The 27,434-nt window shown below is 39.0% G+C and overlaps 1 protein-coding gene across 2 annotated transcripts in view; it reads left to right on the forward strand.

The window, feature by feature from the left end:
- The window catches only part of PDCL2 (phosducin like 2), a 35,784-nt gene extending 15,082 nt beyond the window's left edge, over window positions 1–20,702 (forward strand). For both annotated transcript variants that reach the window (XM_019025141.3, XM_055385056.2), the window contains 3 exons: window positions 7,334–7,477; window positions 14,603–14,811; window positions 20,505–20,702. In XM_019025141.3, the coding sequence (XP_018880686.1) occupies window positions 7,334–7,477; window positions 14,603–14,811; window positions 20,505–20,659 (508 nt within the window). In that variant the 3' untranslated portion in view covers window positions 20,660–20,702. The remainder of the gene's footprint in view (window positions 1–7,333; window positions 7,478–14,602; window positions 14,812–20,504) is intronic.
- Window positions 20,703–27,434: the final 6,732 nt, after the last annotated feature.

The raw sequence follows: 27,434 nt of genomic DNA on the forward strand, positions 1-27,434 counted from the left end.
CCGTGCCTGTAATCCCAGCACTTTGGGAGACCAAGGCAGGCAGATCACCTGAGTCAGGAGTTCGAACCAGCCTGGCCAACATGGTGAAACCCTGTTTCTACTAAAATACAAAAATTAGTTAGGTGTAGTGTCCTGTACCTGTAATCCCACCTACTCGGGAGGCTGAGGCAGGAGAATTGCTTGAATCTGGGAGGTGGAGGTTGCAGTGAGCCAAGATTGTGCCACTGCACTCCAGCCTGGGCGACAGAGCAAGACTCCGTCTCAAAAAAAAAAAAGGACTGAGAAATCTGGAACATGCTTTTTTTTAAATTTGTTTTGCCAGTCTTTGCCTTTATTTGGAGATTAATCACATTAATTTAAAATTCACTTACATTTAAAGTAAGTACTATTAAGAAAGGAGTTGCTTCTGCTACTTAGGTGTTTTCTGTATTTCTTACATAATTTTTGTTTTTTAAGTCTTCCATTACTGCTTTCTTTTCACAGTTAGCTAATTTTTCTAGTGTACCATTTTTATTTCCTTCTTCTTTCATTTTCTGTGTATGTTTTAGTTTTTTCATAGTGATTATCTTAAGGATAAAAATTAACGTCTTACAGTGGCCTGCTTTGAATAATACCAACTTAGAGTCAATAGCATGTAAACACATCTCCATCCTTCTCCTTATTTGTTAGTGTCACAGACTACATTGTTATATATTGTGCATCCATTAACATAGATTATTATTATTGCTTTATGTATTTACCTTTTATATCATACAGGAAGAAAAGAGAAGTTAGAAACCAACTCTAGGCCAGGCATGATGGCTTACGCCTGTAATCCCAGTGCTTTGGGAGGCCAAGGTGGGCAAATCGCCTGAGGTCAGGAGTTCAAGACCAGCCTGGCCAACATGGTGAAACCCCGTCTCTAATAAAAATACAAAAAATTTAGCTGGGCGTGGTGGCACACACCTGTAATCCCAGCTACTCAGGAGGCTAGGTGTGAGAATTGCTTGAACCTGGGAGGCAGAGGTTGCAGTAAGCCAAGATCGCGCCACGGCACTCCAGCCTAGGCAACAAAGCAAGACTGTCTCAAAAAGAAAAAAAAAAGAAACCAATTCCAATAATGGCTTTTACATTTTCCTATGTAAAAGCCAAATTGTAATACTGGCTATTATATTTCCCTATGTAGTTAACTTCACCATGTTCCTCGTTTCTTCATGTGGCTTTGGATACTATCTGGTGCTCTTTCATTTCAGCCTAAAGGACTCCTTTCACATATTTTTTGGGCAGGTCTAGGTCCCTTGGTGTTTTTTTGTTTTTATTTTTATTTTTTAAATCTAGGAATGCATTAATTTACCCTCATTCTTGAAGCATAGTTTTGCCAAATATCGAATTCTTGCTTTTGACAGTTGTTTTCTCTTAGCATTTAAAAAATATCAACTCACTGCCTTTTTGGCTTCCAAAATTTCTGCTGAGAAACTGGCTGATAGTCTTACTGAAGATCCCTTGTATGTGATGACTTGCTTCTCTCTGCTTTCAAGATTCTCATTGTCTCTTCTTGCCTTTCAGTAGTTTATGATGTATCCCCATGTGGGTGTCTTTGAGTTTATCATACTTTTATCATACTTGGAGTTTGTTGGACACTTGAGTTTATAGATTCATGTATTGCATCAAATTTGGGAAGTTTTCAGCCATTATTTCTTAAAATATTCTTTATGCTTCTTTTCTCTCTCTTTTCTGTTGAGATTCACACAACATGTATGTTGGTCTGCTTTATATCATCCCACAGACCCTTTAGGCCCTGTTTATTTTTTTTATTCTTTTTTTTTTCTGTTCCTCAGATTTGATCATTGCAGTTGTCCTATTTTCAAGGTTGCTGATTCTTGTGCTTCCTCAAATCTGCTTTTGGAACTCTCCAATGTATTTTTTTAATTTTAGTTACTGTACTTTTTAGTTCCTCTGGTGTGTTTTACTCATACCACTTCTGACATGAAATGTTGGGGCAGGGTCCCCCACAACCAATTCTCCAACTTTCTGGACACCAACTGGGTGTTCTACAATTCATTTCAATTCTGACACTAACTATTGGAGTTAGGGAAGACCCTACATTGGGAGACTACTTCATACACACTAAGGTGGTTATAATAAATAAGTTGGTGAGGATTGGAACCCTTTGAATTGCCACTGGGAATGTAAATGGTACAGCCACTTTGAAAAACAGTCTGGTGGATCCTCAAAAGGTTAAATATAAAGTTAGCATATGACCCAGCAATTCCACTTCTAGGTATATACCCAAGAAAATTCAAAACATGTATAGGAATGGCCATAGCAACATTATTCACGATAACCCCAAAATGGAAACAATCTAAATGTCATCAGTCTATGCAGTGGAATACTATTCAGCCATAATTCAAATGAAATGAAGTACCAATATGTTCTACAACATGGATGAAAACATGCTAGGGGAAAGAAACCAGTACAAAAAGTCATAGAGACAGAACACAATTATTGGTTACCAGGGCCTAGGATAGGGGATAGGGAGTAACTACAAATAGATATGGGTTTATTGTGGAGTGATGAAAATGTTTTTGAATTAGGTAGTGGTGATGGTTGCACAATTCTTTGATGCTTATCCTATAGTTCTCCTGAGTAGCTCTCCTCCAGGCAATGACTATGAACCTGGGCTGTTTCATTAGGGGCTACATAATCTCAGAAAACTTTACTTCCAGTTGTGTGAATCAGAAAGTGTGAAAGGTCACGTGGGACATTTTAGGGGTGAGTCATTGAAATGTATATATCACTTTCACTCATGTGGCATGGGTTGTAATCTAGTCTCATGACCCTAATCCAACTGCAAGGCAAGCTGGCAAATGTAGTCTTTCAGGTAAATGTAGCTTCCCCAGAAGAGAAAGCTACAATGATGATCACCCTACCTGTCTCTACCACAGAGATTAAAGAGCGATACCATAAATAGAAATTCTTTTATTTGTGTATTCCACATCAAAATCACAAATTCAGTTGCCACCAAATTACGGCATTATTTTCATTTCTGTACCTGAATGTTTAAAAATATTACTTGTTCTCAAGAAATTCTGTACTTATCTTGCTAGTGCTGATTTAAAGCAAATTCCTCATTTAAAGTAAAAACAAAACAGCAAGAAAATATTTTTTAAAAACTAGTGATAAATGGGAGGCTGAGGCAGGAGAATCGCTTGAACCTGGGAGGCAGAGGTTGCAGTGAGCCGAGACCATGCCACTGCACTCCAGCCTGGTGACAGAGCGAGACTCTGTCTCAAAAAAAAAAAACAAACAAAAAACAAACAAAAACTAGTGATAAGCTAAAGTAATGGAACTTTTTTTTACTTGATAAAAATTTTAACAAACATTAAAAGTTACTATTATGAGAAAAAGAAGAGTTGTTCACTATCATGTCTGTTTTTTTTTGTTGGGGGGGAGGAGGACAGAGTCTTGCTCTGTTGCCCCAGCTGGAGTGCAGTGGCCCAGTCTCAGGTCACTGCAGCCTCTGTCTCCTGGGCTCAAGTGATTATCCTACCTCAGTCTCCGGAGTAGCTGGGAGGGACTACAGGCACATGCTACCACGCCCGGCTAATTTTTGTATTTTTTGGTAGAGACAGCATTTCACCACGTTGGCCAGGCTGGTCTCGAACTCCTGACCTCAAGTGATCTGCCCGCCTTGGCCTCCCAAAGTGCTGGGATTACAGGCTTAAGCCATGACGCCAGGCCTCATCTCTGTTATTAAACACCATACAATAGGTCCTAGCCAGTACCTTAGGACAAGATTTCTTTTAAAAAAAGATGTAATATTCAAAAAAGGAGAGACAAATGTTATTGTGTAGATAATTAGCTGTAAAATAACAAGGGAGTCAGCTCAAAAGTTCTTCTAGCTAAAATGATGAAAAAAATTTATACACAGCAATAAACAAATCTGCAGTATATTGTTTGTGGCATATAATACTAAGTTGGCCTTTTTGACATATATTCCCCTTTCTCTTGGTGTATTCCAGTACCATGGAAGCTAAAAAACTAAAAGGATATTTCTCAGACTTTATTGCAATAAAGGTAAAGAATATGATTTAGACATTTCACCGGGGATGTGAATTCAGAATTAAGTGGGGAAAGAAGTAGAAACACACGGCCGGGCGTGGTGGCTCATGCCTGTAATCCCAGCACTTTGGGAGGCCGAGGTGGGCAGATCACAAGGTCAGGAGATCGAGACCATCCTGGCTAACACGGTGAAACCCTGTCTCTACTAAAAATAGAAAAAATAGCCTGTTGTGATGGCGGGCGCCTGTAGTCCCAGCTACCCGGGAGGCTGAGGCAGGAGAATGGCGTGAACCCGGGAGGCGGAGTTTGCAGTGAGCCGAGATCGCCCACTGCACTCCAGCCTGGGCGACAGAGACAGACTCCATCCCAAAGAAAAAAAAAAGAAGAAGAAACACACAAAGCATCCATTTAGTTGGTACTAATCTAGAATTTGCATGATGGTTTTGGAGCCATTATTCTTTTTTTGTTTTATAATTTCAACTTTTATTGTAGATTCAGAGGATGCACATGCAGGCTTGTTACACTGGTATATTGCATGATGCTGAGGTTTGGGATATGATTGATCCCCTCATCCAGGTGTGGAGCATAGTATCCAATGGAGCCATTATTTTGGCAACAGTTTCTCATCCTCAGATTATTACTAAGGAGATAGGTTTCTAGAGACAAAAGTTGTTACACTGGCTTTCTGATTCTCAGAATAGTTTGATAGTAAAGCCAACAATGGTGTGGTAGTTCCAGATTCCCTAGTTTCTGGATTGTGGTAGAGAAAGCCTTGGCATACCAGTTTTGCATGTTGTTCTGGGAGTCATTCCTGGTATCCCAGTCTAGAGCCTGCTCCTTCTTTTTATTGGGTTGATAAAGCATTTAATTCCCCCATATTAAGCTCTTTTCTGCTTAAAATAGCTAGTGGGCCTTCTGTTTATGCAACTGAATCCCAACTGATAGGCTTGTTAGGTGAAAAATGCAGGCCATTGAACACTGTTTGAACTTCTAATGGCAAAACCAGCCCATGTATTTACTGTTCTCCCCTGCCCAATTCCATTGAAATAACAGAGAAAAATGAGAAGGAGGAAGAAGTGGAAGAGGGGAGGAGGAAGGGAAGTTGTTGATAGTTGCACCATTAGAACATGGTGTCATCATTGGAACAAGAATATTTTGAAATTTCTGAATGATATTAAGTCAGTAAGATCAAATTGCGGGAAGTTAGATACTCGGTGCAAACAAAGTAGGGCTCCCAGAAGAACTGTGGAGTAACTCTAGGTTCCAAATATCTGGGCCAGTGGAGGAAAAATTGAAGGACTTCAATTTGAAAACTATGAGAGGTCCCCAGCCTTGGGTTACTATCCTTGGCATTCTCCTCTAGGTTTGATTTTGCTTGGATTACTGGTTATGTAAAGTAAGAGATTTTACTTGAAATGTTTCTAGCATGGGAAATAAGGTCAAAATGTTTTTTTTTTTTTTTTTTTTGAGATGGAGTCTCACTCTGTCGCCCAGGCTGGAGTGCAGTGGCGCGATCTCGGCGCACTGCAAGCTCTGCCTCCTGGGTTCACGCCATTCTCCTGCCTCAGCCTCCCGAGTAGCTGGGACCACAGGCGCCCGCCACCATGCCCAGCTAATTTTTTGTATTTTTAGTAGAGATGGGGTTTCACCATGCTAGCCAGGATGGTCTCGATCTCCTGCCCTCGTGATCCGACCGCCTCGGCCTCCCAAAGTGCTGGGATTACAGGCGTGAGCCACTGCGCCCAGCTAAAAATGTTTTAAAATATACCCAGGGTTTTGTTTTTATTCAAGTGTGTCAGGATATGGTTGCTATTGAAAGGATAGTTGGTTACTCACAGTTTCCAAGGGAGGGTTGCATGCCACATCATGCCACACAGGGGCCATGCAGTGAAGCACCTGAATTGATCAGAAGTCAGAAGGAGCAAGGGAAAAGCATGGGCATAAGCCTTTCATTATGGTTTCTGTGGGAAACGCATGGCAAGGCAGGGTAAGCAGAGTTAGGATTGGCTAGTTTCAATAATTTTGGTGGGCTCTGGGCTGTAGAGGCTATCTCTAGTTGTTTGGTACCTGGCCCTGGAATGATTAGGGCAGGGGATCATGGCTCAGTCTGATAAATGAAGTGATCGAGGGTATGGGCCCTAGATTGATTTGCGTTTGAAGAGTGTTTGCTATTTCATGGAGTTCACTAGCCCTGGGAGGGGCAGACTCTACAGAATCAGCAATGTGTCAGATGCCAGAGCATCAAGAATACATAAAATAAGAAAATATGGTTACTACACAGAGAAAGAAAGGGAGTAAATACTTCCAGCAAACTTAGAGGTATAGAACCATTAAATGTTAATAAACTTGCAGACAGTCAGAAACCATTTAGATTTGCTTCATGAATCCAGGCGTTCAACAGCGAAATTGTCAAATTATGTAAATGTTGAGAGAGTTGGTTTTTTAAACAGTTTCAAGGTTCTCTATGGATAGATAAATAGGTAGCAACATTTATTGAATGCTCACAGTGTGTCAGGCACCCTGCTAAGAAATTTACATGTATTATTTCATTTTTTTCCCAGTAATCCCTTGTGAGTAGCTATTAGTATTATTCCCATGTACAGTTAGGGAAACTGAAGTGTAGAGAGATTAAACAACTTGCCCAAGTTTATGCTATTAACAAGTACTGGAACTGGCATTTAAACCCAGTGTAGCCTGAGCTTAGAATCCAAGCTCATAATCACTCTCCTCTACTACCTCTCTATCTATAATAAATCTATATTTATAACAAGTAATTACAAATATCCACAAAGTCTTCGAAGTGAAGATCATCTTAGCATGATTGTTACTAACATTTAAATGGGGATAATAATAGTACTGGCTCTGTAACATTTTTACAAGGATTAAGTTCATTAATGTTATGTATTTAAAATAGTGCCTGGTAACATAGCAAGCACTTGATAAATGTTGGATATCATTATTCTCCTTAATGAAGTATTCAACTTGTACATGAGAATTTGTTGGCACAACATCTAGATAAACTCTCTATAGCTATGATTTAAACCTAGTCTTAAATACAAACAAATTTAAAAGTCAATAGCAAACTTCTTACACTTTCCAATAACCATGATAACACAAATTGGCATATAAAAAGAGAAATTGGTTTTATAAGATCATTCATGGTTATCCCATCATTTAAAGTGTTTGATATGGATAGGCATTATATTCATTGCCCTAAATTGTTATTACATATGAGAATGACCTTAAGAATATGACAGTATTCTTATGTAATTTAATTTCATGTTTTAATTAGAAAGAAGCGGTTACAGGAATGGAAAGCTCTTAAGAAAAAACAAAAATTTGGAGAATTAAGAGAAATTTCTGGAAATCAGTATGTGAATGAAGTCACAAATGCAGAAGAAGATGTGTGGGTTATAATTCATCTATACAGATCAAGGTAACTACCATAATATTTCAAAATGTTAATATACTACTATTTTAAAAGACATATTTTTGGTTTTAAGGTTTTACAAAGTATACAACAGGACTCAAGAAAAAGCAACTATATATTGCACACATATACGTCCATAGAGTTTTTGATAGTCATTGGTTTCAGGGATTAAATTAGGTATTTTAAGATCTTTTCATTTCTAATTTCAGGAACTTGTCACACTTTTTAGAAAAATAAGCACTCTTTGGTAGTTTTGTTAAAAACTTTTTATTATAGAATATCTCAAAAACAGAGAAGTAGAAGGAATGAGAAAATGAACACTCTAAATATCGACCATACAGATTCAACAAGTAACCTTCTGCCATATTTATATAATTGTTTCTGTGTGTGTATATATTTGCATTTGTAGAAAGTGAACTGAAAGTAAACTGAACATAGCATGATGATTTATTCCTGTGTACTTCAGCATGCACCTTCAAAACATAAAGGTGTTGGAAAGAAAAAAAATTATATTTCCTCTACCCATTTTAGGTTTATTGGCTGGGGCCCTGCAAGTTGGACTGACAAAAGACAGGTTAACAAGAGAAAAACAAACAGAAGTCTATTAACAAGTGCATTACACATACACATAGGAGAGCTCAGTGATAAGTAACTCAAAGGGGTGGTTAGAACTTGGGCTTATATAGATTCTTAACAAAAGAACAGCAAATTTGTAGAGAATTGATAAGACAACAGAAAGGGTCTTTGAGCTTCTAGGAGTGACAAACTGTGGGATGGTAAATACATGGGTGAAACTATGTATTCAACTTGTTGAATCTATATGGTCGATATTTAGAGTGTTTAATTTAATCAAAATTAAAGGTTGTTTTAGCAAGGTTTGTTATATAGATTCCTCTGGTGCCTCACTGGAATGATAAGAATCTAGAGCTTTATCCAGTGATTAAGAGTGTCCTGCCCTTCCTGGTAGAGACAGGAGTGAGGATGTTACTGGGTGGAGAATATTTTTCTTGTGTCTGTTTCTTTTCAGTTGTCTTTAGCTCAAAATAATCCTTATGCCAGAGTGGCTTATTTTGGTGTGGTATACTATGAATCCCTTCAAGAACGTTCTTCTACATAACCACAATACCATTTTCTCACCTAACAAAATTAACAGTAATTCCTAATACCATCTAATATGTCGTCCTTACTCAGATTTTCCCGACTGACTTAAAAATATCTTTTATGAATACATATGTTTTGGACAAGGAGTCAATCAAGAATTATGCAGCACATTTAGATATATCAGCTCTCTGAAGTCTCTTCTAATAGAACAATTTCCCTGCACCCCTGCACTCCCCCATTGCTCCAAGACAGTTAATTTAAAAATACCTGGTTGTACTAAGTATAACCCACTGTCCCTAGGCCTCACCAGTCTTGCCTAGTAAATGGGGAAAGTAGACTTTTGAATGTTTCTCTCGTTCAGTCCTTCTAGCTTTAGGTCCCTACCCCTCTGCCTCAGGGCTATAAACCATTCTAGGAACAGAGGCCATGACAGCAACCTTCACTGTCCTTATCTCAATCTCTGAATAATAAATGTTTTTATCTTTAGGTCCTCAGGGAAATTATATACAGAGCAATTTATGCAAATTATAGCCCTGTATATAACCCTGTATAGCCTGTATGGCTATACTTTGCAGTTCCTGAGTCAAATTTTGACAGGACAACAAGCCCCATAAAAGAAAATGCCCCATAAAAGTTATTTTATTATAACTAAAACTCTTGGTAGATTAATTTTTAAGTAGTTTTAAAGTCCTTAAAAGAATGTGTTGACCTAAAAGGAAGAGGCTGAGGCACAAAATATAATTTAAAGAGTTTACTTGAGCCAAAGTGAGGATAGCTGCCCAGAAGACTAAACCCAAGTACCTTTGGATATGATCTCCCTTTAGCCTTTGTTATGAGCAGGTTTGTGAAGACATAAAAGGAGGACAGGGAGTGGACTGATACAAAGTTGTTTGTCAGGAATTCTCTTTGGCTTAAGGAAATAACATTGATTAGTGACTGGCAATATATTGTTAAGCTATAAAAGTTACAGTGTCTGAAGTATTATTGGGTTGATTCATAGCTACTTGCAAGCAATAGCAAGCAGTTTCAAGAGATGAATACATAGGTCAAGGAGGGAGTGGGTTGTAATTCTCTCTTTTTATTTTTGATACAGGGTCTCACTGTGTTTCCCAAGCTGGAGTACAGTGACAATTGTAGCTCAATGCAGCTTTGAATGCTTGGGCTCAAGCAATGATCCTCCTGCCTCAGTCCTCCAAGTAGCTTGGACTACAGGTCTGCACCACCACATCTGGCCAGGTTTTAAAATTTTTTTGTAGAAATGGGGTATTGCTATGTCGCCCAGACCGGTCTCGAACTCCTGGCTTCAAGTGATCCTCCTGCCTCAGCCTCCCAAAGTATTGAGATTACAGGCGTGAACCACTGTGCCTGGCCTGCTGTCTCATTTTAATGACTCTGTGGGGGTAAACATTTAAAAGGACTTGCATTCTTCAGAGAAAAGTTATTTCCTGAAATCACACTTCCATATTACCTATACTATTTATTTGGTTAACCAGTTTGTAAATGCTGCTTGTAGATCTCACAAATAAGGATGAGAAACACGGACATTTATAAAACAAGGATCTGTTTGTGGTAAATATTATATACTGAAGTGGTTTACTGAATGTTTTTTCTGATCCTGTGTGGTTAGCAGAGTAGATATGGCTTCTAAGTAAAATTATCTAGCTTAATGGTTACTTCCAGATAAATTACTAGTTTTTAGAAATAATTTTTAAAAAATTCATAAAGAGGTTGAATGTGATTTAGTCTGCTTCAAATTGTTGTATGCTTTGATAGACTCAAAAAGAAGGATGTGGTTTCATAGTACTTTAAGTATTTGTGACCTTCTCAGAAGGTTTTTCTGGGCCACTCTAAAGTAGTTACATATTAGTTTTCTGGACATTAAGAAAATACATTCCTGGGGCTGGGTGCGGTGGCTCATTGCCTGTAATCCCAGCACTTTGGGAGGCCGAGGCAGGCGGATCACTTGAGGTCAGGAGTTCAAGACCAGCCTGGCCAGCATGGTGAAACCCCATCTCTACTAAAAATGCAAAAAAAAAATTAGCCAGGCTTGGTGGCGCATGCCTGTAGTCCCAGCAATGTGGGAGGCTGAAGCAGGGGAATGGCTTGAACCCGGGAGGCAGAGGTTGCAGTGAGCCAAGATCATTGCACTCCAGCCTGGGCGACAGAGCAACACTCCAAATCCAAAAAAAAAAGAAAAAGGAAAATACATTCCTGTGTTGGTATAAAACATATATTTTGAAAATTAATCTGTAATAATGTAAATTTATAAAATATAACAGAAAATAATTGTGTTACAAATATTCTTTAGAAAACTTTAGTTTTTAACAGTGGATTTACTGGCCAGGCTCGGTGGCTCATGCCTGTAATCCCAGCATTTTGGGAGGCCGAGGCGGGCGGATCACCTGAGGTCAGGAGTTTGAGACCAGCCTGGCCAACATGGCAAAACCCTGTCTCTACTAAAAGTACAAAAAAATTAGCCGGGCATGGTGGTATGTCCCTATAATCCCAGTTACTTGGGAGGCTGAGGCAGGAGAATCACTTGAACCTGGGAGGCAGCTCTGCAATGAGCTGAGATCATATCACTGTACTCTAGCCTGGGCAACAGAGCAGGACTCCATCTCAAAAAAAAACAGAAAAATGGATTTACTTACAGCTTTTTAATATTGTAAAGTTGAAGGACAGCTGTTAATTTATGTTTTTGTAACCACACAATGGGTTCATTTTGCCTGCTGCCCACATAGAGTCAATTTATCAAGACAGGGGAATTGCAATAAAGAGTTTAATTCATGCAGAGCCAGTTGAACAGGAAACTAGAGTTTTATTATTACTCAAATCAGCCTCCCCCAAAATTTGGAGGCTGAGGTTTTTCAAGGACCACAGAATGGGTACTGCTGATTGGTTAGGAATGCAATCATAGGGATGTAGAAAATGATCCTTGGTATGGTTTGGCTGTGTCCTCACTAAATCTCATCTTGAACTGTATTTCCCATAACCCCCATTTGTCGTGGGAGGGACATGGCGGGAGGTAATTTAATCATGGGGGCAGTTACCCTCATGCTGTTCTTGTGATAATGAGTGAGTTCTCATGAGATCTGACGGTTTTATAAGGGGCTTTTCCCCTTTTGCTCAGCACTTCTCATTGCTGCCACATGTGAAGAAGAATGTGTTTGCTTCCCCTTCTGCCATGATTGTAAGTTTCTTGAGGCCTCCCCAGCCATACTGAACTGTGAGTCAGTTAAACCTCTTTCCTTTATAATTACCCAGCCTTGGGTATGTCTTTATTAGCAGCATGAGAACGGACTAATACAGTCCTCATGTGTGCTAAGTCTGCTTCTGTATGGGGCCACAGGACTGCTTGGTGGGTCCAGGTAGAGGCATCAGTCATCAGAAATGCAAAAACCTTAAAAGATATATAAAAAAGACCAATCTTAGGTTCTACAATAGTGTTGTTACCTGCAGGAGTAATTGAGGAAGTTGCAAATCTTGTGACTTCCAGAATAATGGCTGGTAATTGTTTAAGTGTGTATCATAGCAGAGTTCAGGCTCCTCTCATCCTCCTAACATAGTCTTCCCTTAGCTTTACAAAGGTGGTTTTAGTTTTGGGGAAAAGCTATTATCATTTAAACTGTAAACTGAAATTCTCCCAAAGTTAGCTTGGCCCAAGTCCAGGAATGATTCGGGCCAGTTTGGAGGTTAAAGGGAAGGTGGGAGTTGGTTAGATCAAATCTCTTTCACTGTCATAATTCTCTCACTGTTAAAATTTTTACAAAGGTGGTTTCATTTTTAGCTACTTTCTATCAACTTTATAGAAGGGTGGTGTTTGTTTTTTGATTAGGCTCCTAAATTCTATAATTTCAATGGCTCTTTGCCATTAAATTGATAGGATTAGACCCACTTTTTATCGGAATGAAGGCTTAGCCTCCTTAAGGTGCCTTAGAGGGATCTAACTCAACCTGGGCCAGTAAGCCCAATGATTTAGCTTTAAGTCAGTCTTATTTCTGGTTTTATTTAATCTTACCCTGTACCCCAATTCTATTTAATCTATGCCTGTACCCCAATTCTAATTTGGGGCTTTTACATTATTCTTATACCCAAGTGTATATTTTGAAGCTTGAATACCATAAATAGTCTCTTAACTTGTTTTGTGATGTTAGAGGTCTGCCTCATATTTTACAGCTCTTCTGGGGTTAAAATTCTGGCCCTGAGCCCCAATACCAAATTTGTTCCCCTACTACTTGCTGTCAGAACTGTCTTCGGGCAACCCTTTCTCCCTGCATCACAATCTGTTATGCAATATTCTCTTAATTCTATACTTTTCACTGCCACCACCAATACCTACCTGCCTTCTGCCATTCACACTACTGACCCACCCCACAAATATCTGTTGTACCACTGACTGAGCTTTCATTCTGACAAAATTTCTAATGAAAATTATAAAATTTCTCTGAATTAGATATTAGTGGACTCATTTCACCTTGAAGGAAATCAAAACATTTTACCCTAAGATATACTTTCTTGACATATTTTGAGATGGGTGTTCAGAGAGCCAGCAAAACTGAAGTAACCCTGTAAAGCTGTCTTTTGTGGAGGGGATTTGCAACTGTAGAGAAAATCTGCATTCATGCAGTCAGGCCTTCTCTGAGGGCCTTCCCTTGTCTGATTTAGGACCAAAGTTAACTGAGAATCTGATGCCTTGAAAGGTCTAAAAGAAACATTTACCATCTATTCTCTTTGAGGGCTGCTACCTGTAAGGTTTCATCTACATAACAACACCACTTTTGCTAGCCAGGCCTCCTCTTCTCTGCCTCCCATAGCCTGTCTTGTCACTGTAACCTGATTTACCCCAATAACATGTTTTTGGCCATGCCAGAGCCTCCATTCTTTCTGTAGCCTCAAGATGGCATATAAGCTTCTGTCCCCCATTGGAGGGTTTGGGTAATCACTTTGTGTTTCCTCTCTCATGTATATGTTAATAAACTTGTGTGCCTTTTCTCCAATTAATCTGCCTTTTGTTAGTTGATCTTTCAGTGAACCTTCCTTTGGAGGGCAAAGTTTTCCCTTGGCCCTTAAAACCTTGCATTTTTTAGTAGAGACAGGGTTTCACCAATGTTGGCCAGGCTGGTCTCGAACTCCTGACCTCAAATGATCTGTCTACCTTGGCCTCCCAAAGTGCCGGGATTATAGGCTTGAGCCACTGCACCCGGCCCAAATTGAATATGTTTATGTAAAATGGAGAAAGAGTCTTTGGAGAAGGAAAGATGAGAAAACAGGAAAAGAGGGAAGCAGAATAACCAACAAAGATCCCAAGGGAAATGGAAGGAATGTGGAATAAAGTAGAGGTGAAGGGATTCACTTGAAAGTTGGATAAACTGGGAGAAAAGGGACTAATCGATCAAGGAGTGTGATGAGAATTAAGTGATAAAGCAGGAAGAGCTGAGGTTGTGGTCACACTTCCAATCAATATTAAATTTCTGGTAAGGAATAGTTCTGGATAATGGGGCCACCAGGATGTGGCATGGAGTGGGATTCCAAAGACTGGAAGAAGTTTGTTGGAGTCAGGAAAGACAGTTCTGGATATGGTAAACTCATTACATGGAAAGAAGCTCATGATGGCAGCAAGGGTTGGGATCCTTTTGTTTCAACTCAGAACTGCAAAGGATTTCCTAGAAGTGTCCTGTTTTTGTTTTTTTTTTCTACAAACTTTGCTTCTACAAAGTTTGTTCTACTGTTTGTTCTACAAACAGTTTGCTTGAACCAAACTGATGCTCAGTTGGATGTAGTTTCCCTAAGTTAAGCATCAGCTTGCCATGGTAGCTAGCTTCATTCCCCGGTTATAATGGTGCTTGCAATAAAAACCAGAGGACTCTACATACAGTTCTTCATTGCTAAAGGTAACAATAGAGGATGATAATAATATGCTTTTATATTAATCTAAGATATATTTTTGCCATGGCGATATTTTACTTATTTCATTAGACTGAGTTGAGTAGCCCATTTATTAAAGATTGTGTGTACTGTTTCTCTTTTTAGCATCCCAATGTGTTTGTTGGTTAACCAGCATCTTAGTCTTCTAGCAAGAAAGTTTCCAGAAACGAAATTTGTTAAAGCCATCGTGAATAGCTGTATTCAACACTACCATGACAATTGTTTACCAACAATTTTTGTTTATAAAAATGGTCAGATAGAAGCCAAATTCATTGGAATTATAGAATGTGGAGGGATAAATCTCAAGCTAAAAGGTAATGTTACAAATTTTGTTTATAAAAATGATAGGTGAAAACATCCGCAAACTAACAAGCATCCTGAAAGCTTACTTCCTTAGTACCAAGGTTTTTTCCTTGCTTCTAGTCTCTTTTTATATGCCTCCAGATTAATTTTCCTATAGTAATACTCTAATAACACCTCCTTGCTTAAAATCCTTAATAGTTCTCTGTCTCAAGTAAATTAAAAATTTAGAATCTTCTCCTTTAGAATCTCCACCCACCTCTCCAACTATATTTCTCAGTGCTTGCTAGTTTCTGTTCCCGTTAGGCTGGTCTTCAGCCACAACCCACAAATATACATTACTCATTTGTGCCATCACACTTTTTTTTACACATTCTCTGCTTGTACCTAATGTATTCTACCTTTCTCTATTATCCAAATCCAAAGTTTATTCCTTCATGAGTCTGTTCAATTTTTATTTACTGCATTATGTAATATTGGACCAATTCGTAATCTTTTTCTTCTCTACTGAATTTCTGTAGCATATATTCTCAATGCATCTTTCTTTTCACTTATTAGCATGATATCTAATTTTGTTGATGAATCAATTCCCTTTGAATTTTATCTTCCTAAAAGGTGCACGGACCATGCCTCCTATTACTTTATTTTTCTTAGCACACAACACAAAACTTTCTATTTTTATCTTCTTTAATTGTTTTTACTTCCTAAGGTAATTTCTTTGATATATTCATTTTTTGGCACTGCTTTAACTCGATTTTACAAAACTAAAAATCATTTTCTCTAACCATTGTGTTAAAGCCATCATGAGTGGCTGTTTTCAGTTTTTGTTTTTGTTTTTTTGTTTTTTGTTTTTTTTTTTGAGACAGAACCTTGCTCTGTCACTCAGGCTAGTGCAGTGGCATGACCTTGGCTCACTGCAACCTCTGCCTCCCTGGTTCAAGCAATTCTCCCTGCCTCAGCCTCCCGAGTAGCTGGGATTACAGGTGGCCGCCACCACACCTGGCTAATCTTTGTAATTTTTAGTAGAGATGGGGGTTCGCCCTGTTGGCCAGGCTGGTCTTGAACTCCTGATCTCAGGAGATCCGCCCGCCTCAGCCTCCAAAAGTGATGGGATTACGGACGTGAGCCTCTGCCCCTGGCTGGTTGTTTTCAATAGGTATTCTTTGACTCTGTCAGTCCCCCAAAGTTGTTTTTGCCCTTACCGAGACCTCTGATACTTTGTTTCAGAATTTTCCCATTTTTCTTTTAATCTTCTAAGGCCTTTCCTTGTTTCACCACCTTGTTTTTTTGTAGCTTGGACCTTTTCTTTTTAATTAAAAAAATTAACAACATAAGAGTACATAAAAGAATACATAGAATAATAATATAGTAAGCATTCATGAAATCATTATTGTCTTCTCTGTTTGGGATGCTGTAATAAAAATACTGTAAACTGGGTGGCTTATAAACAAGAAACTTTATATTAATGTCTCACAGTTCTGGAGGCTGGGAAGTCCCAGATCAAGGCGCCAGCAGATTTGGTGTTTTGTGAGGGCCTGTTCTTCATAGATGGTGACCTCTTCATTGACCTTACATGGTGGAAGGGGCAAACAAGCTCCTTTTGGCCTCTCTGTTCACTCTTTCATTGATGAGTTCTCTGCCCTTATGGTCTAACCACTCCCAAAGTCCCCACCTCTTAATACCATCACCTTGGGGATTAGGATTTCAACATACGAATTTTGGGGAGACACAAACATTCAAGACCATAGTAATTACCAAAAGTAACAAATGTGAACATTTGTTTATGCTTGCTTCAGCTATTTTTTTGAGATAGCATCTCACTCTGTCACCCAGGCTGGAGTGCAGTGGCACAATTATGGCTCACTTGCAGCCTTGACTTCTCAGGCTCAAGTAATCCTCCCACTTTAGCCTCCTGAGTAGCTGGGACTACAGGTGCCTGCCATCACACCTAACTATTTTTTAAGAAAAATTTTATAGTAGAGATGGGGTCTCACTATATTGCCCAGGCTGGTCTCAAACTCCTAGGCTTAAGTGATCCTCCCACATTTGACTCCCAAAGTGCTGGGATTACAAGCATGAGCCACCAAGCCTGGCCTGTTTGCTTATCTTTTAAAAACACATTGCAGATAAAGTTGAAGTTACCTGTATTTCCATACTTAGTCCTGTTCCCCTCCCTGCTTCCTTAGGGGCAAAAACTATCACAAATTTAGTGTGTATCTCGTCCTCCCCCCCCTTTTTTTTTTGAGACAGATATCAATGAAATTTATTGGTATATTTTAAACATTGTAGTAGAATATGCATAACATAACATTTACCATCTTAACTATTTTTAAGCATACATTTCAGTGGAATTAAGCACATTCACATTCCATCACCATCATCCATCGCCAGAAGTTTTTTCATCTTATATAACAAACTCTGTACTCGTTAAGAACTCCTCAGTCTCCAGTTGCTTCAGCCCAGGCAATCACCTTTTTAGATTCTGTCTCTATGAATTTGACAGCTCTAGATACCTCATATAAGTGGAATCATATAGTATTTGTCCTTTGTGACTAACTTATTCCACTTAGCATAATGTCCTCAAGTTTCATCCATGTGGTAGCATGTTATCAGAATTTTTTTCCTTTTTAAGTATATCTTGTGTATCCCTTCATCTGTTAATGGACACCTAGGTTGTTTCCACCTTCTGGGTACTGTGAATAATGCTGTTATGAACATGTGTGTACAAATAATATGCTCATCTCCGTTTTTAATTCTTCTGGGAATATACACAGAAATGGAATTGCTAGATGATATGGTAATTCTATTTTTAATTTTAAAAAGAACTATCTGGTCTTCTTGTTATGCTTTAAGTATATCTATAGAAATAGAAGGAATAATTAATTGCAAAATTGAAAGTATTTAATAAAGGGCATTATATCGTAGTATCATTCTGCAACTTGCTTTTTTAAAAATCTCAACCATAGTATTCAGAATCTCTTATTTCATATATGTCTGATTCAATAACTTTATCTCCTGTCTAACATTCTATAATCAGCTATTCATCAATTTATCATTCCCCTACTGTGTGAAATGTGAGTTGTTTCCAATTTTCCCATTATGAACAATTCTGCTGTGACCATTGTTGTGCCCACCTGTAAAAATTTTCTCAAGGATATATGGAGAATTGTGGGATCATAAGGTATACACATTTTCAACTTCACTTGATAGTTGATAGATTGCTCTATAAATGAAAGTATCAATTTATCCTTCCATTGGTGTTTGAAGATATACCCACATCTTCACCAGTTCTTGTTAATTTTAGACTATTGGTTTTTTGGTCAATCTGATGGATATGAAGTGGTATCATTTCATTGTTTAAATGTGGATTTCCATGATTACAAGTGAGGTTATGGATTTTTTCATATGCATTGGTCATTCTGATTTCCTCTCCTGTTTATATACTTTGTCCATTTTGTCATTTGTGTTTTTTCATTGATTTATAAGAGTGCGTGTGTGTGCATATGTTGTTTCATTGATTTATAAGAGTGGGTATGTGTGCATGAATGTGTATGTAAAGTTCTGGATACTATTTTTATGGTATTACTAATATATTCTCACCAGTTATGGCTTATCATTTCAATTGTCAGATAAAAGTTATGATTTGGCATAGTGAAAATTATTAATCTTTTTCTTTACTTTGCACTTTTCGTGCTTTCTTTTGAAAACCTTTCTGTATTCCCAAGGTGAAAAATATATTCTCCTATACTTTCTTCTAAGAGTTTTAAAGTTTTATTTTTGAGCTTAGGTCTTGAATAACATTGGGCTTTTGTGTATGATTTGATGTAAGGTATTGTATTAGTCTATTTTCACGCTGCTAATAAAGACATACCTGAGACTGGGTAATTTATAAAGGAAAGAGGTTTAATTGACTCACAGTTCAGCATGGCTGGGGAGGCTTCAGCAAACTTACAATCATGGCAGAATGGGAAGCAAATGTGTTCTTCTTCACATGGCAGCAGGAAGGAGAAGAATGAGAGCTAAGTGAAGTGGGGAAAAAGCCCCTTATAAAACCATCAGATCTTGTGAGAACTCACTCAGTATCAAGAGAACAGCATGGAGGTAACAACCCCCATAATTCAATTACCTCCCACCCACAACACATGGGGATTATAAGAACTACAGTTCAAGGTGAGATTAGGGTGAGGACATAGCCAAACCATATCAGGAATGTATCTACTTTTTTTCTGTAAGAAAATACAATTGTTTCAACACCATTTATTAAAATTTCACTTCATTCTTTTTTTTTTTTGAGACGGAGTCTTGCACTGTTGCCCAACTGGAGTGCAATGGCGCGATCTCGATCTCGGCCCACTACAACCTCTGCCTCCTGGGTTCAAGCAATCCTCCTGCCTCAGCCTCCTGAGTAGCTGGGATTACAGATGCCTGCCACCACGCCCAGCTAATTTTTTTTTTTTTTTTTTTTTTTGTATTTTTAGTAGAGATGGAGTTTCACAATGTTGGCCAGGCTGGTCTTGAACTCCTTACCTCAGGTGATCCGCCCTCCTCAGCCTTTCAAAGTGCTGCGATTACAGGTGTGAGCCACCACGCTCGGCCAACTTGTTTAATTTTATAGGCTCACAGCTGGAGGGAAATGTGCCTCAGTATAAATTGTGTCTTGAGTCTTACCTATATCTGATTTAGATGAGACTCTGGACCTTTGAGTTGATGTTGGAACAAGCTGAGACTTTGGGGGCTACTGGGATAGAATGTATGTCTTTTGCATGTGAGAGGACATGTATTTTGGGGGCTGGGGTGGAATGGTATGATTTGAATGTGTCCCCCAAAATTAGTAATCCCCAGTAAAACAGTGTTGAGAAGTGGGACCTTAAGAGGTGATTAGGTCATGAGGTCTCTGCCCTCATGAATGGATTAATGTCATTATTGCAGAAATGGAGTTGTTGTCATGAGAATGGGTTTGTTTTAAAAGTGAGTTCAGCCCTCTCTTGCTCTCTCTCACTCACCTTCTCTAACTCACTTGAATTCTGCCATGGGATAACTTCAGCAAGAAGGCCCTCACCTGATGCAGGCCCCTCAACCTTGTACTTCCCAGCCTCCAGAAGTATAAGAAATAAATCTCTGTTCTTTATAAATTACTCAAGTCACAGGTATTCTGTTATCACAAAACAGACTAAGACCCAGTTTAACCGTAATTTCTCCCTTTCAGTATAACTTTGCTGTATCCAATGTGTATTTTGATATTGTAGCACTTTTACTGTCACCCAGTTCTAAAGATATCATCAGGCTGGGCGTGGTGGCTCATGCCTGTAATCCCAGCACTTAGAGAGGCCAAGGTAGGGGGATCACTTGAGGTCAGGGGTTCGAGACCAGCCTGGCCAACATGGTGAAAGCCTGACTCTACTTAAAAAAATAACAAAACTTAGCTGGGTGTGGTGGCGTGCACCTGTAATTGCAGCTACTCAGGAGGCTGAGGCATGAGAATCACTTGAACCTGGGAGGCAGAGGTTGCAGTGAGCCAAGATTGTGCCACTGCACTCTAGCCTGGGTGACAGAGGGAGACTCTGTCTCAAAAAAGAAAAAAAAACTATAAATAAATATATCATCATTTCCATGGTAATATTACTAAGAGTCAACTCTTGTTTCATATAGATGAAAAATTATTCATTTTTTCAAGATTTTTAACTGAATGATGGGTTATTTATTACAGAACTTGAATGGAAGCTAGCAGAAGTTGGAGCAATACAGACTGATTTGGAAGAAAACCCCAGAAAAGACATTGTAGATATGATGGTATCTTCAATTAGAAACACTTCTATTCATGATGACAGTGATAGCTCCAACAGTGATAATGATACCAAATAGAGAGAAATATTCAATAAATAGCTTTTAGTATATGTGTACTGAATGTTTTACTTATGACTGCTTTTATATTAGGGATCAGAAAAGTCATAAATAGATTTATTTTCATTTTTATATTAGAATTATGGCATATATGTCATTTTAAAAATTTCCAGGCATTTCAGAATATTCATTGCCTCTGAAAAAAATAGTATTTGGCCGCCAGGCGTCGTGACTCACGCCTGTAATCCCAGCACTTTGGGAGGCCAAAGCGGGCAGATCACCTGAGGTCGGGAGTTCAAGACCAGCCTGACCAACATGGAGAAACCCCGTCTCTACTAAAAATACAAAAATTAGCTGGGTGTCTTGGCACATGCCTATAATCCCAGCTACTTGGGAGACTGAGGCAGAAGAATCGCTTGAACCCAGGAGGCAGAGGTTGTGGTGAGCCGATATCGTGTCATTGCACTCTAGCCTGGGCAACAAGAGCGTAACTCCATCTCAAAACAAAACAAAACAAAACAAAACAAAAAAACAGAATTTGTGTTAAGCCTTTGGTATTTTTCTGTGGTTTATCCTTTTTCTAACTCATGTTGGACAAAAACACAAATGTTACAAGACCTTTCTTGCTTACTCACTTCCAAAGAGAACTACAAATTAAAGCAATGTAAGAAAACCATGAAATTTTATGTAAGTCAACACATTTTAAAATCTAGAGACTTAAGTAAAAAGTTTTAAATTTATGGCCATAATGCTTTTTCTTTGGAATCCCTTACCTATTAAAACATTAACCACTTAATAGCATAATGCAATTAATAGATTCTGAAAAGTACATAAAAAACATCTCTATTCATTATTATTGTTCTGAGTAGTTACTATTAAGTTAGAAAATTACTAAGTATTCTCATTAATAGTTAAAGTATAGAATCATTAGAACACTACACCATGTAAGTTTCTAAATCCTGAGCAGAGGTGAGAAAAATATATTGTAGGATGACTTATATTTTAACAGTAATCACAGAAGAATTCATCATGAGAAAATATACATTAGTACACTGCAGAAGGCCTATAGGATGTTTCGTCTTGGCATAATAATGAACATCACTTTTAGAGGAAAGGTTGGTAAATCCAGCATATAATAGTTCAGTAACAGATTTTTTTCTACTTTGTTTGTATTCATGATCCATAATTCTCATTATGGATGTTCACTGATATTTGTAAGAGAATCTAGACTAGGTTTAAATGCCTAGATTACAAAAATAAATTGGTGAGAATTGAGGCAGTTGAACATTGAGTCAAGAAAAGGCTCTTTCTTGCTATTGGTGGGGGTTTAGGGATCTTAGAGGCTACAGAGAATCATGAAGTGGAAGGAAAGTTAAATACACATTTGAGTAAGGTAATGAGAATTTATTTCACCAGGTGAAATCAATTGATCTAATTCTGGGAAGGATTAGGAAAATTCTTCTGAGATACATCTTGGGACTAGATGGAGGAAAGTTCAGAGAGGTCACACACAGTGGTCTTTATTACAGCATTACACACATGTCAGGTAATTATCTAGTTTTATTTATCCAATTCCTGAACCTTCCAGAAATGGATGGATAAATTACTATTCAGGATAAAAACAGCCATGGAAATGAAAGGAAGAGCCATCTTCTAAAGTTACAATGTAACTCTAATGCCTATAATGCATATAACATCTAATGCATATAACCATATTTATCAAAATAACATTCATATACATTATTTTCCCCTCCAATTGAAACCAAATGCAGAAATTCCCCCAAATGTAGTCTTTTAAAAAGTAAATACATATTTGTTTTCTTTTTAAAGTTAAAAGAAGATATCTATTTCCCTTTGTCTTAACTCAGATCCACCAGGTGGCAGTAAGTTTTTACCCACAAACAGTTCTGGAGACTTTAACATTTGTAAAAATAATAAAATTATATCATGTTAGAACTGACTGCTTGTGATTTCAGCCCCGCTCTTTAGCAAAGTGCACACACACATTCTTTTAGCAAGGACTGATTGATGCCTACCAACACAGATCACTACTACTTCCATACAGTGCTTCATGTATACATTCTCATTTGACTAGGGTAAAAATATTTGTCAGGATATGCAGAAATTATTTAATATGTAATATTGTTCCCCATTTTACTGAATGAATATTCAATGGGGTACAAAGTTAGTTTTTTTAATTGCCAATATTCAGTCATTTTTTGATCTATAAAAATTGATTTTATCCTAATATTTTTGTCTATTTTTGCCAAGTGTGCTCTATTGAATCTCCCTTCTCTACTTTATAGTGCCTTTTTTGTCAAAATGTGGTAAATGTGGTCCTAGAATCAGCAGCATTCCTAAGGAGCTTGTTAGAAATGCAGAATCTCTGGCCCCATCCCAGACTAACTGAATCATAATTTTCATTTTAATGAGATCTCCAGGTGACACGCACATTAAAATTCGAGAAGCACCACACAGCAAATCCTTTAAAGACAACCTGAGCAACTTCTTTTACCCATCCCACAGTGTGGGTTATTAAGTCTGTCTAGTCGAACACTCCAGTGTCAGTTCCAAGCAAACATTCTCTGGCTGAACTTGTGACTTAAGCAACTCTGAAGATGAAAGGTGGGGTTTTTAACCAGTTTTTCCCTCTCCTTTTGAGGCAGGAGAATAAGGTCTGGAGGCAGGGAACCTAAGGCTGTTTCACTCCAACTTCCTAGAGCCAGATTTAAAGGAAAACCCTAACTTTCCATGCCTAAGTAACAAAAGGACCAGAGGCTACTTTGCAAACCCCCACCTTCTGTGCGTGGCAGATGGGAAATTGGCTGTCTGCAACCAATCACACTGATTGCTGGCTGAGAGTTCGTTTGCAACTTTGTAACTTCACCTTAGCCTCTGATTGCTTGCTTTTGGCAACCACTCAGACCAATTGCAAGCCACCACTTCATGAAATGAAGTGGCCAATGGGAAGCCTCTAGAGGGTATTTGGACCGGAGAAGATTCTGAGCCACTGCTCATGCCGGCTCCCACACTGTGAAGTGTACTTTCGTTTTCAATAAATCCCTGCTTTCGTTCTTTAGTTGCTTTATTCTTTCTTTGCTTTGCGGGGCGTTTTGTCCAATTCTTAGTTCAAAACGCCAAGAACTTGGACACCTTGCAGTCGAGACCCTCTATCAGTAACATTCAGGGCCTATCCCTCTAGTGTTGGGGACTGGGAGAGAGAATAGGGATGAAAAGGATAAATTTTCCTTAACTGTACAATGAATACTGCATCCAAATGTTCACTCTTTAATGGGGCACATTGAGTTCTCCTAGAAACTGTGAAACAGCTTCCCAACTGCACAGTCCCTCGATCAACACAGGCGATGGAGCAGTCTTAGCTCTATCTCTGCTAACTCTCTTGGTTTCCTCTCCCAGAAGTAAATCCAGCCTCTTGCTACTAGAATTTCTTTCCCCCTTCAGTATCAAGATAGTTCAAACCTGGACAGCATTTTCTACGCAGCATCAATTGACCCATGAGAAACTTACACATCCTTGGTATCCCTGCTATACCACATGGTAGATGTTGTAGATTGCTTTATTTCAGCCCACTCCCTGGCCAGCTATTTCTCCAACTCTTTTCCTGTTTCATGTAGGTACAAGGCAATATCAGCAAGTTTGATAGTGAATGAGATGCCACTCTCCCTCCCTCATAGTCACCTAGCTGATTCTGTTGGAGTCTTGTTCACTTTGGGTAGGGTGAGGCATAAAAAGGAAAGGAAAAACCATAGTACACCCCAGGAACCTGGCTTCAGTGATTCTGTCAGGTGTTTTTCCTCTTGCCAAGTGTTGAACTTATGTGGTCTGAGGGTAGAGAGTTGGAGGTTTTGGCTATGGTAGATCTCTTTTTGTCCAACTTTTATCCTTGGGTGAAGGAGTGGGTATCTGACCCCAAATGTTGGCAGCTGTTTAGAAGGTGAGGTACTTCATGCACTTGTACCCTATTTTAGATTTCAGTCAGCATCTTCTTTACAAGCATTAGCTGTATCTATTAGTGTTACATATTCTTGCTGGTTCTCAAGTATTCAATCACTAGAACGGTATTAGTCACATCATATTTCACTGACTGATTTTAGTTTGTTTCTCTTTTGTACTTTTGAGAGGTGAAGCCAGCTGGGCTTCTGGGTTGGGTGGGGACTTGGAGAATTTTTGTGTCTAGCTAAACGATTGTAAATGCACTAATCAGCGCTCTGTGTCTAGCTAAAGGATTGTAAACGCACCAGTCAGCACTCTGTAAAAACGCACCAATCAGCATTCTGTGTCTAGCTAAGAAGGATTGTAAACACACCAATCAGCACTCTATGTCTAAAGCACTCTGTGTCTAAAGGATTGTAAACGCACCATCAGCACTCTGTAAAATGGACCAATCAGCATTCTGTAAAATGGACCAATCCATGCTCTGTAAAATGGACCAATCAGTGCTCTGTAAAATGGACCAATCAGCAGGATGTGGGCAGCGCCAAATAAGGGAATAAAAGCTGGCACCCAAGCCAGCAGCAGCAACCTGCTCAGCCCCCCTTCTACACTGTGGAAGGTTTGTTCTTTCACTCTTAACAATAACTCTTGCTGCTGCTCACTGTTTGGGTCCACACTACCTTTACGAGCTGTAACACTCACTGTGGGGGGTCTGCAGCTTCATTCCTGAAATGAGCGAGACCACGAACCCACCAGGAGGAACAAACAACTCCGGATGCGCCACCTTTAAGAGCTGTAACACTCACTGCGAAAGTCTGTGGCTTCACTCCTGAAGTCAGCAAGACCACAAACCCACTGGAAGGAAGAAATTCTGGACACATCTGAACATCTGAAGGAACAAACTCCAGACACACCATCTTTAAGAGCTGTAACACTCACTGCAAGGGTCCATGGTTTCATTCTTGAAGTCAGTGAGACCAAGAACCCACCGGAAGGAATAAATTCCGGACACACTTTCATGCACATTACTAAGGCTACCCCTTGACAATAATCTGCCTACAGTCATAATTTGGGACAAAGATGATCCTAAAAATCATCTTTCTGGCATTTCATTCACTCATTAAATCATTCATTCACCTCAGGCATTGGTGGTTTTGTTTGTTTGAGACGGACTTGCTCTGTCACCCAGGGTGGAGTGCAGCAGCACGATCTGGGCTTACTGCAGCCTCTGCCTCCCAGGTTCAAGTGATTATCCTGCCTCGACTGATTCTTGCTCTGTCACCCAGGCTGGAGTGCAGCAGCACGAACTGGGCTCACTGCAGATTCTGCCTCCCAGGTTTAAGTGATTTTCCTGCCCAAGCCTCAGACTACAGACGTGCACCACCACACCTGGTGAATTTTTTTGTATTTTTAGTAGAGACAGGGTTTCACCATGTTGGCCAGGCTGGTCTCAAACTCCTGACCTCAAGTGATCTGCCTGCCTTGGCCTCCCAAAGTGCTGGGATTACAGGCATGAGCTACCACACCCAACCTGGTTTTTATTTTTAAATTTTAATTAATTTATTTTAGTGATGGGGTCTTGCTACATTGCCCAGGCTGTTCCTTAACTCCTGGGCTCAAGCAATCCTCCCGGCTCAGCTGGAACTACATGTACGTGTCACTCTACCCAGCTCACCTGAGGTATTGAAATAGATGCTACACATATAGTGGCAAAGAAAACACATGGTTCTCGCCCTTCTGGAGTTTATCTTGTGGTGGTAGGGAAAATAGTTAATAAGAAAACAAATATCATATATACATATAACTAATATATACATAATTTAAACTTAACAAGTATTATGGAGGAAACTGGACACAACAGAAGAGAATAACTTTGGATATTATTGGTGGTGGGGGGGGCAGGTGGGATGTTGGAGGGAGACCTACTTAAATAGGGTAGTTAGATCTTTGAGATGTGATGGTTGAGAAGGAGCCAGCCATGAGAAAAGGCAGGAGGGGTCCAGGCAAGGGCACAGCATGCATGAAAGCCTGAGAGCAGAGATAAATTAGCAAGGAAATGAAAGGCAGTTTCTGGGTTGGAGTGTCACAGGAAAAGGAAAAAAATGGTAAGACATGAGGTTGGAGAGGTAGGGAGGGGCCAGATCAAACAGGTTATTGTGACCATAATTAGGAATTTGTATGTAATGGGAAATCACAAAAGGGGGTTTAGAAGAAAATAACGTGACTTCATTTATATTTTCAAAATAATTTGACTGCTCTGTGGAGAATAGATTGAAAGAAGCATCCAAGATATTTGTGATACAGAAGAAGAGACATCAGGTAGATAAACAGACATGTGTGTATAGAGCCCAAGGGAGAAGTGAAGGCTGGAGTTAAAAATCTGTGAGTCATTTCAACTATTCTTAGGGTTCCGACAAGAAATTGTAAAGATTTACAACCACCATTGTCACCACCTAGCCTTTATGTAGCAGTTTAATTTACCTTTGATCATCACAGTTCTCTGAAATGCCTAGTCTTGTAACTTTACAGATAAGTACCTGAAGCTCAGAGGAATTACTTGATTTGCTCACTATCTCTCAGCATGAGTCAGAATTTAAGCCAAGAGTTTTGACCACAAAGTCTATAATACTACCTCAACTATGAGGCAGGGTTTTGTAGTTCCATTTTAAAGGGATTAGAAAGAATATGAGTAACTGAATAAACTATGCAAGCTTTAAAAAAATACTTAACCTTATATTCTCTATTAAGCATATCTTAAAGCTTCCTGTTCTCCAATTCACCCTAAAGTATGGTAGTAAAACTAGGAATGTCAATGAATGGATGAGTTACTATGAAAGAACAG

The sequence above is a fragment of the Gorilla gorilla genome, chromosome 3 (genome assembly GCF_029281585.2).
Source record: "Gorilla gorilla gorilla isolate KB3781 chromosome 3, NHGRI_mGorGor1-v2.1_pri, whole genome shotgun sequence".
Taxonomy (NCBI): domain Eukaryota; kingdom Metazoa; phylum Chordata; class Mammalia; order Primates; family Hominidae; genus Gorilla; species Gorilla gorilla.